At 36.5% G+C, this 13,598-nt stretch overlaps 1 protein-coding gene across 1 annotated transcript; it reads left to right on the top strand.

Moving 5' to 3' along the window:
- The first annotated feature begins 8,622 nt into the window (after positions 1-8,622).
- On the top strand, positions 8,623-12,965 carry LOC131684415 (zinc finger protein 860-like). Its single transcript, XM_058967270.1, has one exon. It carries the CDS (start codon positions 8,805-8,807, stop codon positions 10,128-10,130), a length of 1,326 nt encoding a protein of 441 aa, XP_058823253.1. The 5' UTR covers positions 8,623-8,804; the 3' UTR covers positions 10,131-12,965.
- Positions 12,966-13,598: the final 633 nt, after the last annotated feature.

Genomic DNA, 13,598 nt, shown 5'->3' with positions numbered 1-13,598 from the left:
CCATTCCCGATTCATATTTGGCAGTTCTGGTCGTTTTGTAAATCTTGTTTTCGACTAACAGTAAAACCATTTTGATTCAGAAGTATGTTTTAGAAGGGCGCATGTTTTTTCGTGCACTTATTTAAAAAAACGCTTTGAATCCATCTACCAGTGTGATGAGACATTTTTATAACTGTTTTCGAATATTATATCGGTTGAGAACTTTTAGAACATGATATTTCGAGAAATTTTGAAAGTGAAATTAAATCAGTTGTAAAGTTATAGAAAATAGCCTTTTAAAATGAACGGACAATCGAATTATTACTAATACTTTATGAATACATTATCTTCTTCATTCAATGCAATATGTATGCAAAAAGTTAAAAACTGGATTTCCCTTGAGAACTGGGCCAAAACATCGAAAAAAATGTGTTGGCGATCCGAGAACTAGAACAGAAATTGTAACCCTTGGACCTCTGAAGTGCATGCGTACAAAATGCTATAGTCTAATGTTTGTTTTCATTCATTTCATTTAATAATTTTCAGTTGAGCAATTCTGTCGCAAACTGCATTGTGGAGCGAGGGTCATAACTTCCTAAATTTAAGTGTTCCTATTAATTTAGTACACTCTCTTTAACATAAACTACTCTAACGAATGAACGAATGGGAGTAGGTTCGATAAATTTTGAAAGAAGCCGTTAAATCAACCACTCAAGGGATTACACCACCGCAAAATTAAAAAAAAATCGAAATTGATCTTGATTGATTTTATTATTCCATATCAACATTTGAATAGGGCTAATAAGATTTGTGAACAAACTTTTGTTTTGCTGATTTCTCTTAATTTGTTATCATTTCAACACAGAAAACATTTGAAATCGATTCTACCAAGGGCAAAGTGATTCATGCGTATTTTTCATAAAATTCAACTCTGTAGCGGAAAAATGAGCCAAATAAGTTTGTTTACAAAAGTCTCATTAGCCCTTTTGAAGAATTACTATTGTATTGATCTTAAATATGGGTCTTCAAAATAATATATCAAAATATGGAATGCGACAAAAAGCGAATAATAATGGAAAGACAGTATTCGAAAAAGTTCGAGTTTAGAACGACTTTTATTCTACTTGGAGTTATTTATTTCGCTTCTCATTTTCCGAGATTTCCCTTACATAAAGCATTTCGGCTATAACTGATTCAAAAAAAAATACAGGGGGCCCTAAAGATTTCTTTCTTTTCTTTTTTATTAGTAAAAGTCAAATAAGGGAAAATTACATCATGGAGAAGATAAACCAAATTTTGTCCTTTTCAGAATTGTTTTTGAATTTCCAACAAAAAAAAATCACTAGAACATTGTTTGTAAGTTCTTTGCGTTTCTCCATCAGTAATTAGTTAACAAATACAATACAAACAAGTTGGAATATCCTTCTCATTATTTATCACAAAACACATGTACAGGAGTCAGGAAATAAATTTCATAAAAGTGGAACATGTAATAAGTTTGACACTTCATTTATTAAGTGAACAGATTCTGTCGAAAATGTTTGAAAATAAATATTTTGTCTCTTGTGATTAGGTAATCAACCAATAAACTTATAAAACAATATTATAAAAATCATTTGGAAGCTTTCCTCTTGGTTTGGTACAGATGCCAAGAAATTATAATTCAATTAATGACAATAATAATGGATTCAAGTATGAAGGTATTTGTTAATAAATTCATTTGGTAAAATTAAAAATAACATTTAACACACAAATCATCGCATATTATTGAGTGAATATGACTAGCCGATTTAGGAATGTTGCGCAAGAACGTTAGAAACCGCAACAAGTTGAAAACAAAGGCCAACGGACTACGCCTAACTACCCCTCAGTGGATGCAAATAACTGAAGTTCGCCGTCTAACTGAACTCGGACGTCAGCAGTGAGATTCCATCCGAAAATTGTTCTTTTTAGGAAGAATTTGTTTTAGATAGGGAGATTATTAAGAGAGGGGTAATGGTTTTAGCGTTAAAAAACACTATTTGCGATTTTTTTAGAAATTTGAGCGAAGCGAATTGATCAAAACTTTTGTACATTATAATGTATCATTTCATCCAAAAGAGTCATTTCACCAAAAAACATTTTTTCACGATGAAACCCTTACCCCCTTAAACATACTTTATACATCTTCACCTAAACTCCTTGGCAGGGAAAATATACTCCGATTGAAGAAGAAAAGACGAGTTTGCAATCAAAGTAGCTAGTAAACATAATTGTATTCCGAAAAAAAAGAATTTGAATTTCACTACCACTACGCTCATTCAAACTCGTGGCTCATAAATTGGTAAGGTATGCGACGCACCTAATCCCTAAATCCTAAATTATAATCTTAAAATAATCCATTTTATTTATACTCAAAATAAGATTTACAGTTTATGATTTTAAGACAGATAGTCATGTAGCGAACATGTTCGCGGTGGCCTCATGATGCTGATGCTTGAAGCGATATAAAACTTCGATGTTCGCGATTCTCAAATAAACGAGGCATTCGCTTTATATGTGTTCACCGAATATCGCTTCGAAACTCTGTGGAAATGTTCCAAAAACGCAAAAACCACGAGCCAAGAGCTTACCTCGTGTTCGACGATGTGTGCTTCTAAGGTTAATGTGAACTTTTTCGAACATTGTAAAGAGCGAACTAGATGCGAAGCTCGCTTCGTCCGAGCAGAGATAAGTTTTACCCCTAAATGTTCGCAGCGATTGTGTCAAACTCATCGATTGCATGTGGTATGCTTGAGAAGGTGCTTCGTGAAGCTTCGAACAGCAATCAATTCATTTTTCGAAATTTTCCTGCCCTGGTGACAATAGAATCAGGGCACAACGGGTTCATTACTATACATGCTCTTTTAAACATGTTTTCAAAGAGGAATCAAACGTCCTCAAATTAGGCATCGAGTCTCCACTAATCCAAGCTTTATCCATTTGTTTGTTGTTTTCCAGAAATGCTCATAGTTCTTGTCTAGTGTAATATTTCCATGTAATTTTTTAATGATTAACACTAGTTTACAAATTTTGGGGTGATTGCATGAAGTTAAGAAAAAAGGTGTTTTCTAAGTCAATTTTGGGTCGCTGAACACGAAAATCATATCCATTTTCTTTTTCAAAGAACCGTTTTTGTGGTTTTTCGAAAAACGTTTTTTGGAGCACTTTTTGCAGTTTTTAGTCAATATTTCGTGTCAAAATCATCCAATTAATTTAGTCAATATGCAGGTTGAAAGGTGCCGAGATGCCCTTTCCAAAAACATATGTGTCGTCCATATGTAAAATTTTTAGTGCTGCGAGCGACCAAAATTTAAAAAAGGTGTATTTTCGATTATTTTCAAAAGTTGCTCAAAATTAGTCTAAAAACCTGTTTTAATCCACCTAGTGGTGCAATTGTGCCTTTCTCATTTGTCCAAACTATGATTCCATAACTGGTTATGCTTAATATAATGGAGAAAATGTCTATTACATATTCAGTACGACTTGTACATTCATACAATGGATCGACAGCAATGAACTTGAGATGCTATGTATCGACGCTGAAACACTTGAAACCAGTGACAGATCTAGGAGAAGGGTTTGTGGGTTCCGGAAGAAAGTTTATTCTGAAGGCACTAGGAAATTCTATTCAGGAGAGGGCTTGATGGAGAAAGGGGGGTTTAGGGAAGGGTGGTGTGTGATGTGTGTATGGGCGGGGTGGGGGTATCTTTTATTTAAGACTAAATTTGAGAAAATCGGTTCAGCCTTCACCGAGTAACCGATGTGCGTTTGTTGGCACATACATACACACACTCACATACGCAAACACACAGACATTTGCCGAATTCGACGAACTGAGTCGAATGGCATATGACACACGACCCTTCGGGCCAGGATTCGCTTGACGATTTTCAGAGTGATTACAGAACCTTTCTATATTAGAAAGGCAAAAAGATGCAAAATCCCTAGCAGCCGATCTTTGTGAATTTTTTTTTCGACGTTGCATAAAATCTAGTCGTTTCATGCATTTTGAAAATATTTGGCATCGAAAGTACGAATTAGAATTCTGAAATTTCATGTAGTCCCTCTAAGAAAAAATATTTTTCCGGCTTATGTGGGAATTTCATATGTGACCGAACGATTGAGTCTATATTTCTTGAACCATATAACCGATCCGTACGAAATTTTGGACTTCTAAGGCGATTAAATACCTTTCATTTGGGACTAAGTTTGTGAAAATTGTTCCAACCATCCCCGATAAACTGATGTGAGTTTGTTTATTTTGACTTTTCAGGGGCACTTCCGGAACTGTCTATGATGGTCAATGTGGTCGACGAGACTTCGGTTGGTCGTAAGTGACCTAGAACTGGAAATACAACTTGTTTGACACATATATACATTTTAGCGATTTTTCCATTCATCGCGGTATCAGTTTGAATAGGAATTTTCTATGTGACCGCATGCCACAACCCGTAACACCGGAACTGTAAGTCGGATCAGAATTAAATTTATTAGCTATTTACAGGGCCGTAGAAGCTTTCATTTAAGTTGGGTCCAAACGGTCTAGCCATGTCCGAGAAAGCGAGGTAATCGTTATTCTAAGTTTGGATACTTCCGCCTGGGGCCGGATCCGGTTATGGTGGCCACTGTGACCAAAGAGACTTTGAATGACTGTAAGTGACCTATTCACCAAATTCACCTTTACACGTTCACCGCAGTATCCGATGAAATCGGGATTTTCTACGTGATCGTACTCATCATCCTATAATTCAGGAACTAGAAGTCAAACCAACACAAAATTTAATAACAGCCGGTGGAAACGTTGTACCTTTCATTTAAGACTAAGTTTGTGATAATCGGTTCAGAAAATTCCGAGAAACGGATGTGGACAAATTTTACAAGATTTTCTATGTAACCATACTATTCAAATCGTATCTCCGAAACCAGATGTCGAATCAAAATGAAATTCAATTCAATGCACATAGCTACACACATACATACACATAGACATATTCCGATAACGACAAACTGAGTCGAATAGTATATGACACTCGGCCCTCCTAGCCTCGATGAGAAAGTCGGTTTTTGGAGCAATTGCATAACCTTTCAATATGAGAAAGGCAAAACTTTCACCTTTTTACATTCATCGCCATATAGGTTGGAATCGGGATTTGCTGCGCGTTCGAACTCATCACCCTATAATTCCGGAACCAGAAGTCGGATCAGTTATAAATTCAATAGCAGCCAGTGGGAACGCTGTACCTTGCATTTGAGACCAAGTTCGTAAAAATCGGTGAATTATTCGCTGAGAAATAGGTATGACATTAACTTAGGGACTTAGCAACATCCCTGGGGGCATCAGGAACCGTCATTGGTGGCCAATATGGTCAAAGCGACTTCGATGGGTCATTAATAATCTAAACACGCAAATCCAAGTAATGTTGCACATATTTCAGTATGTATCGCATCATTTGGTTATCATGGTGGTACCTGTTTATATGGGAATTTGCTGTGTGATCGTACTCTTCAACCCGTAACTCCGGAACCGGAAGTCGGATCAATAAATAGTTCAATAGCGACCGATGGGAAGGTTGTACCTTTCATTTGAAACTAAGTTTATGCAAATCGGTCCAGCCATATCTAAGAAAAATCGGTGAGATTATTTGACACATACATACATACATACATACATACATACATACATGCACACACATACAGACTTTTTCCGATTTCGACGAACTGAGTCGAATGATATAAGAGATTCGGCCCTGCGGACCTCGGTTAAAAAGTCGAAGTTCCGACCGATTGCATAACCTTTCTAGATGAGAAAGGCAAAAATGTTTTTTCTTGAAGCTTCATTTTTCTTGTAAACTAGTGTTATTAGTCTTCTATAAACAAATACTTAATTTTTTACCATTTCACGGGGTTGGATTGAATAGTGGAAAAGGGGATCAAGTCTCCTAAGTCTCCCCTATATTATAAATGCTCAGTACAGAATTGAATTCAATTGGAGTGGATGTAGTTTTCGATTTTATTCACATGACTCTCCGTAGTGCAACGTTTCGAAGGAATAGCCTTTTATCTTCATGGGAAAGCAAGGTTTCACCAAAAATTAATTATAGTTTTCTCTTAATACAAATATTCTCAAATTGTGTCAGGACTACTAATATTTACTTTTTCACTACAGTAAAATTGAAGTACTATTTATAGGCAAACAGCTGACAAAATAGATTTGTGTTCCTAAACCACTACATCGCAAACATAAAATCAGCTTGGGCATTAACAAATATTTCAGATTAGTTGAAGATCTTATGACACAACTTAGCAATGGATAGAGAAATAGTAGGATAGATTTGAGTCGTAACAGTTAACACGAACTCGGAGGGAGAGGGAAGTGGACGTGTGAGGAATGATAAATGATGGTTAGCGCCGTGATATTATTTTTGAATATTGGACGATATTTCGATTTCTTAGCTTACATCCTTATTATAAATAACGCAACTAGTCATTTTTTCGCCATCGACATAAATTTTGCAAAAGAAGTCAAATTTTTACTAGAATTTTGGGATTCAAAAATGCAGATGCTCTCGCTGACGCACAGTGGCGGGTCTACGAACAAAATTCGGACAAAACCAAAAATGTTGCCCAATTTGGCTGAAAATTACATGTTAAGGTAATTTTGGGGTGCTGGCTTATTTTTAATGTCATGTAATGTAATGATAACTTTTTTATTGAACAACATAATATTTGGATAAAACTACCTTCAATCTACAAAAGTGCTTGTTTCAGTTTAATTCAGTTGTTATTTTGTACTAATCACCATGCTCCTTCATGTCAGCAAACATTTAAATATACCGATTTTAAACCTCTACGTACAAAAAGGGGCAAAATGAGACCTTCAAATTCGAAAAGTAAAGATGATTTTCCATAGAAAGTATAATAAATGACCATTCTGAACTGTTTCGCCTGATTGTATTGAATACATTTGTGGAAAAAGAAATTGCTATCAACCCACTTAAGACATATTTGTAATAATATTACATAGTTCGAATCATATTTGGGGAACATGTTGAAATGACCAAAAAAGTTCTTTAAAAACCCTTTAAAATGAAACTAGTTGTGCTCAAATCAGACTAAAATTTCAAGAGTAACATGCTTTTGAAGTGAAGATAGATACTGTGATTGCGAAAATGTATTTCATTAGAATTGTCAGACACAGCGATGTTTAAATTGCTGTTAAAAATATAATTCTTATTCGATTATCACAAAATTTGGAGAATATGTCAATCAATAAATAAGAGACCTAGAAAAAAATATCAATATTTGAAACATAGATTTTGTCCGGTCTCTGGCCACTGTGAGCCGTGTACCGCATCAAAAAACGAGCTTACGGGAATATTCTGCCTTTATCTTGTAACAGAAATTCTGGAAAAAATACTTTGCTGGTTTTTTACTGCGAGAATTTATTTGGGCCTCACTTAATTCTAGGTTCGGTCCTCAAATTAAGGATTTATTGTCTATAATTTTGGGACAAATTTTTATTCTATTGAATAGAATATAGACAAATATGGCTCTGACAATCTAAGCAGTATAATGAAACTGATAAAATCACACGTGTGCATGAAGTTCGATGACCTTTCTCGATGTTGAAATATTCAAAACCGACAGATGCATCGGTCCCATGCCTTCAGAGTACCTAGATGGGTGGGTCATTTAGGAAAAGGTGCAAATGCAAACCGATTTGGAAACAAAATCTAACCAGGTTCAATAGCACTTCCCGCAGCATCGTACCGTCTATGTACGAAATGAAACAAAACCCTATGTAGGTGATGTTTAGGTACGATCAATTAAATAATGGAATTGATGTTGAAAAGCAACCATAGATAGGTACCACCACATTCCGCAACCAACGATCCGCTTAGCACCCGGCTGAGGAAAGGGACGGAAAAAACGTCCAGGTGCAACATTGATTCGCCAGTGTGGCAGGCTCCGTTTATTGCAGACAGCAAGCACAGGCGACACTCTTATGGTGAAGGAACTTTACAGAAATACTTCAAACAGCGCATAAATTTCCATTATTTTCACGCTGGTTCGGAAAAGCCCATGCATTCAGCAGGAGTAAAACTAATCATAATTAACAATTTAAAATAAGCTTGCGTAAAAAAATCGTATGCGGACACGATCGACTAGTTTCAGGAAAAGGGGGCGAAATGCATCATAAAAAATATGTTCAGGCATGAATCACCCCAGAAAGAATAGACGCACGAAGGAAAGGCACAAACACAGGGCGCTATGTTTTGATCCTACGCAGCCGACGGGACGGACGCAAGGTGAGGAATCGCACATCCGCACGTGCTTGTACGTGGTCATTGTATTCCAGGATCGAGTCGCGTGCCGCATTTCATATAGCACCTTTACTTTTCCAAGTATATAGCAAAGCTTGAAGGGGAAAGTAAGCGTCACCAACACAAACAGAACGGAGGACCCTTGCGCATGTTCGAGGAAAGATCGGGTTTTACCGCTACGTTTGTTGTGATCCTTTCGAAGGTGGTGTTGGTACGGTTCGGCTTGACGAAGATTTTTCACTATATAAAGAGCAAGGATATCGACCGCAATCGTGCCATTCGCTGCCTGGCTTCGGTCCGGTAAACAAGTGTTTATTGAACGCGCTTTTGCCCTGTACATATACTTTACAACAAAAAATTTAGTATTTTGTTAGTGACAAGTTATAGAAGTGTAATTGATAATTAGTTGGACTTAAGTTGTAGTGTATAAGAGCGTTATCGAAAGCAAGTGCTTATAGTGTGCTTGTGTAACATGCTAGTATGGCTTCATCGCAGCTCCAAATCCGCCCGCCAATGGGTCTCCTGACAACGGTGGCAGATTTGCCACCAAGCTACAAGGCGAGATACATAAGCGCTACCATCAAACTCACCCCCGAGTCGCCACTCGATTTAACCGTAAAGCAAAGCTTTGGAGGAGCAATTACACCGCCACTGACGCCATCGCCGCTGAAGAAGCGTTATCGCGAGGAAAATGACGAAAACCACGATGGCAATCGCGTCAAGCAGATTAAGGTCGAAATTGAAGAGCAGGACAAAAGGGAAACTACACCAGTGAAACCGGTTAAATCGGCCGTGGCTTCTAGAAATTCGAAGAATCCCCCACCGGTCGCCCCAGTGTTGAAAGAGAGACGCACCAAAGCAGCAAGAAAGCTTAAATTTGACGAAGAGACTACATCACCCGTTTCGGGTACAATAATTATATCGCTGGAGGAGGTTATCAACAGTGAAATTCCCCGCGAATCTGGTGATATTGATCCTCAATTTAATCTGGTAGAAATATCGGACGAAGTTCGAGCTGAGCTAGCAACTATTCCCAACGTAATTGGTGCCTATAATTGTAAACTATGTCGCCTTGAGTTTGAGGATGCTTTTGGCCTCGCCCAGCATCGGTGTGCATGTATTGTTCTTCTAGAATACCGTTGTCCCGAGTGTAGCAAACGTTTCAACTGTCCAGCAAATCTTGCGTCACATCGTCGGTGGCACAAACCACGTGATCAAGTTGCTAAAAAAGGAGATACTGGTAAGACTGGTGAGGATCCTGAGTGTAAATACCGATGTGAACAATGCAACAAAACGTTCAAACGCCCCGCCTATTTAAAGAAGCATCAGTTAACGCATGAAAAAGCTAAAAACAAATCGAAACATATTCAATCAAGTGCCGAAAGCGAACATAACGCAACAAACAGCAACGTCTCTGGTGAACGTAGCAGTGGCGAAGAGTCGAACAATTCTGCTGACAGTCGCAATACTGTTTATGTTAATCATATGTCCGAAGCACCACAAACCATGTTCACGGTAGTAGCTAGTGAGCCTCCACTTCAACATGATCTGATGCACCATAACTACCACGCCAACTCCAGAACATCGCAGCATTCGTCGACAACAGAATATAGCGAAATGGATGAAGATGATGATTACGAGGAGCGGGCCTTAGTGATCAATGAAGACTACCAGGACGAAATGGAGGAAATTCGGTCAGCTTACTGTGACCGTTTCACCGAGGAAGAAAACATAGCAGCTGCTGCGTTGGCTCATCTACGCAATGGACCATCGGTAATACGGCATACCACCGCTTTGGTTGTCTAGGGAACATAAACTCGTAAGTTGCTTAACATTAGATGCTTAAGTACTATCACGTTGGTTAACGGCGTTCTACTCAATGGATTGCTGTGCATAACTTTAGATTTATTTTTTTTTTGTAAATTTTTAATCACTGAATCAGCATCACACCAAATAAGACTTTCGTCGGCTACTAAGAGAAGACTGTACATAGCTTTATAGGGTAAGACTGGAGCATAGCTCACGAATATTAGTAAAAGAAAAGCTTAGACGAAATGTTCCTTAATTTGCAGTTGTTTTGGTTGAAGTCACTCGCTAAGATATTTCATTTTAGCTGCTACAGTTTACATCCGGTCAAGCAAACCTATAAAAACAATCTTCAAACATATTTTGAAATAATTTTTAAAAAAATATATGTTATTGTCCTTCAAATTAAAGTTATATAATTTATTCTCGCAAAACACATTTGTAAATGTCATTGAATTAATATCTTTTTCAACCAAATTTCGCCGAGTTTTCATCACTTCAAAGTTTCAGCAATACAAGATGAGCAATTTAAATTTAATACATTTGACAGATATTGTTAATTGATACTTAAGAAATCGGAAATATAAAATTGACAACGCATTTATCGATGTTTCAGTAATCTAGTTTGGATTACAGAAAAATCCGTAATGCGCTGTCAATTTGACAATTTCGTTTGCCTAACAACAAAAAGAATCTGTCAAATGAATTTCATTTAATTTTCTTAGCTTTCAGTATCTTAGATTGCTTAAACTATCTGCTAATAAAAATGTACCAAAAATTTGAAAACCACCGGCGAAAAAATATTTTATGTGTATAAAACATAATGACGGGTCAGATTTGCCACAGTAAAAGAAAACCATAAAAAAATATAGGAACTACATCGAGTAAACTTACCGCTGTTTACTGTTTCGGATGTACACTGTTGCTACTGAAGGCTGCGTCTTCTGATTGCCTACCAAAGTTAATTTTTTTCGCAACTGCTGTACAATGGAACTTTCGTTCTCCACACTTCTGTACATTCGATTTAAAATTTTCAGAAAATTTTAAATTTAACCAAAAATGAGTATCCATCTAGTCATTCTATTAGTTATAAGATATATTCATTCGAAGAGCTATTTAATAATATATTGTCATTATTTATTATAAAACCTATCCCACTACCAGTGTAAAGTCTTTCATTTGCACGATGTCATAACAAGACAAACATTTCCTGCTAGGGTTAGCTAAACAACAAGCACAACGTGTACAGACAATACTGTTATGAAAGACAAATTAATAGTGAGATTATTTACGTTTGCATTTTTCGTTCTACGGTCAGCTTTTTGGACGTGACAAAAGCACTGTCGCAGGTTCGGGATTTGCTTTTGCAATCGAGTGGAAAATTGTGCCATATTATTACCATAACAAAACGAGCCGAAAAAATCATCAACCTGAACATGTATAGGTTTGTAAACAAGGGTTAGGTCTATTAGTATTGTCTAAGGTCTAGTCATCATTATTTCACCAACTCTAGTCGAACTTTTAGTCATTTTTCTTTACTGCCTATTTAGGTAAATACTGTACATTGATTTGAAAATTTTATTTAGAACCTTAATTTATTTGTTAGTAGTAAGCTACCAAAATAAAAAAAACTAGTCATGCCCTCAATAATATACAGCAAAACTATAGACATTTTACCCATCGACTTGCAAAAATCATAAATCGTCAATCGCCAATATAGCCACACGTTCATAGAAGCGAAGATGAAGCTTATACGGTCTACCGTAATTTAAGTTTGTAGGGAAAAGATTATTGGCCCTAAATCGACGGAATGCGTATAATTTAACATCTACATCTTTGATTTCTTCGTACAAACCAATATAATAATAAACATGACCTGGAGACGGTGAAATGGTCGTGTTTGAGCACAACAAAAACTCGATTCGAGGGCCTCAATGAGTGTCCTACTTCAGAGCGGAAATGAGCTCATTACTCTATGTAGTCATTGTTAGTTCGACCGATTGTAAGTTTCACTGTTTCAGTTAATTCCCGCAAGTCTGTGTATGAAGTGTCTATACTTTGCACGGTAACTATCATTTTAATCTAGTCATTTATATTCTGGTCATATTCACATTTCATATATTCTAGTCATAGTACGCTATGTCTCGAATAACCAGCTTTCGTTTGATCTCTCTGCCATTAGTCGTAAAATTAATATTTATTACATCTCATTCCAAATATTTAGGTTTCTCTAGTCATCGAAACAATTCTGGTCATTAAATGCACAAAATTCTAGTCCAACTTATTCAATCGTAAGTTTAACATATTTAGAAGATAATTAATTAGGTTTTATGCACATTGTCCCATAATCCACTGCTACAAATGAGTTCTAAATGTGTTTAATAATTTAACTATTATATGTAACTTAATTTATACCATGTATGAGTAGTAAAACAAAGTAGAACGCCGTTTGCCGCAGGAATGAAAACGAACAATCATTGTCGCTTATCTCTTAAGTTTAAAAACATAGATCACTAAATCATTTAAGAAAAGTGAAAAACATTACGTTTTAGATCTAATAAAATGAAATGTGATATTAGATAAGTAAGTTTTTACAAAAGCCGAATCTTTACACACGTACACTTTTACATGTTTAAATACTTGTCTTTAAAATAGTAAACGCGTACATATTTCTAGTAAATTTTAAGATTAGTGGTAAAACGAAAAAAAATATTTTGTATCTTTTATGCCTAAGAGTTTGAAATAAATTATTTATTAAAGAAACACAATCAAATCAATTGCAATCACTTCCGTAGATCTACCTTGCTTCTGATCAAATGAACCGGAGGAAGAACCGTACTCCTTTCGCATTTGCATCTAGTACCGGACACGAAATCAAAGGATCCAACTTTGAGTCCACATTTGAAGCACTTTAACTTGCCTTTCGTCCACTGTGACTGTTCGACCTCGGCGATCATCCAGTCGGGGAGATGATCCTCATGTATAAAGACTTCGTTGTTTTCGGCCTCTGTCGAACAAAGGGGATCGATGCTAGCTGAGCGTTGTTCCTCATGGACGGAAAGTATGTTTCGCATGTCTGTCTCGATCAACAGGTTGGCACATTTTTTGCACTTTACAATCATTGCAAATGCATATTCAGTTGTTCTGAGAATAACGATTAAAAATTATTATCAGCAGCGATTCATATTTTTAATTTATATTACGATGGATTACTTCAATGAACCAAATTTAGGCGGATTCGACCAAACCACACTGGTTTATAAAAGTATATCGTTTCTTCTATAGATTTCGTATATATCGGAAGTCGAATAGGGTAAAAGGGTATAATACGCCCCACCGGGGCTAAATGCCCCTCTTCGATTCCCAGGATTCCTGAATTATCTAAAAAGTAAAAATGACTGATAACAGTATCGTTTCAAGAAATCAACGTACTAAGTTAGTTTGGTATTTTTAATATGTTGCAGAACA

The sequence above is a fragment of the Topomyia yanbarensis genome, chromosome 2 (assembly GCF_030247195.1).
Source record: "Topomyia yanbarensis strain Yona2022 chromosome 2, ASM3024719v1, whole genome shotgun sequence".
In the NCBI taxonomy this organism is placed as follows: Eukaryota; Metazoa; Arthropoda; class Insecta; order Diptera; family Culicidae; genus Topomyia; species Topomyia yanbarensis.
The sequence above is the reverse complement of the archived record's forward strand: the minus strand, read 5'-3'. Positions and strand labels throughout refer to the sequence as shown.

Coding starts and splice junctions, on each gene's coding strand:
- LOC131684415 (XM_058967270.1), top strand. CDS start 8,805: ATGGCTTCATCGCAGCTCCAAATCCGCCCGCCAATGGGTCTCCTGACA.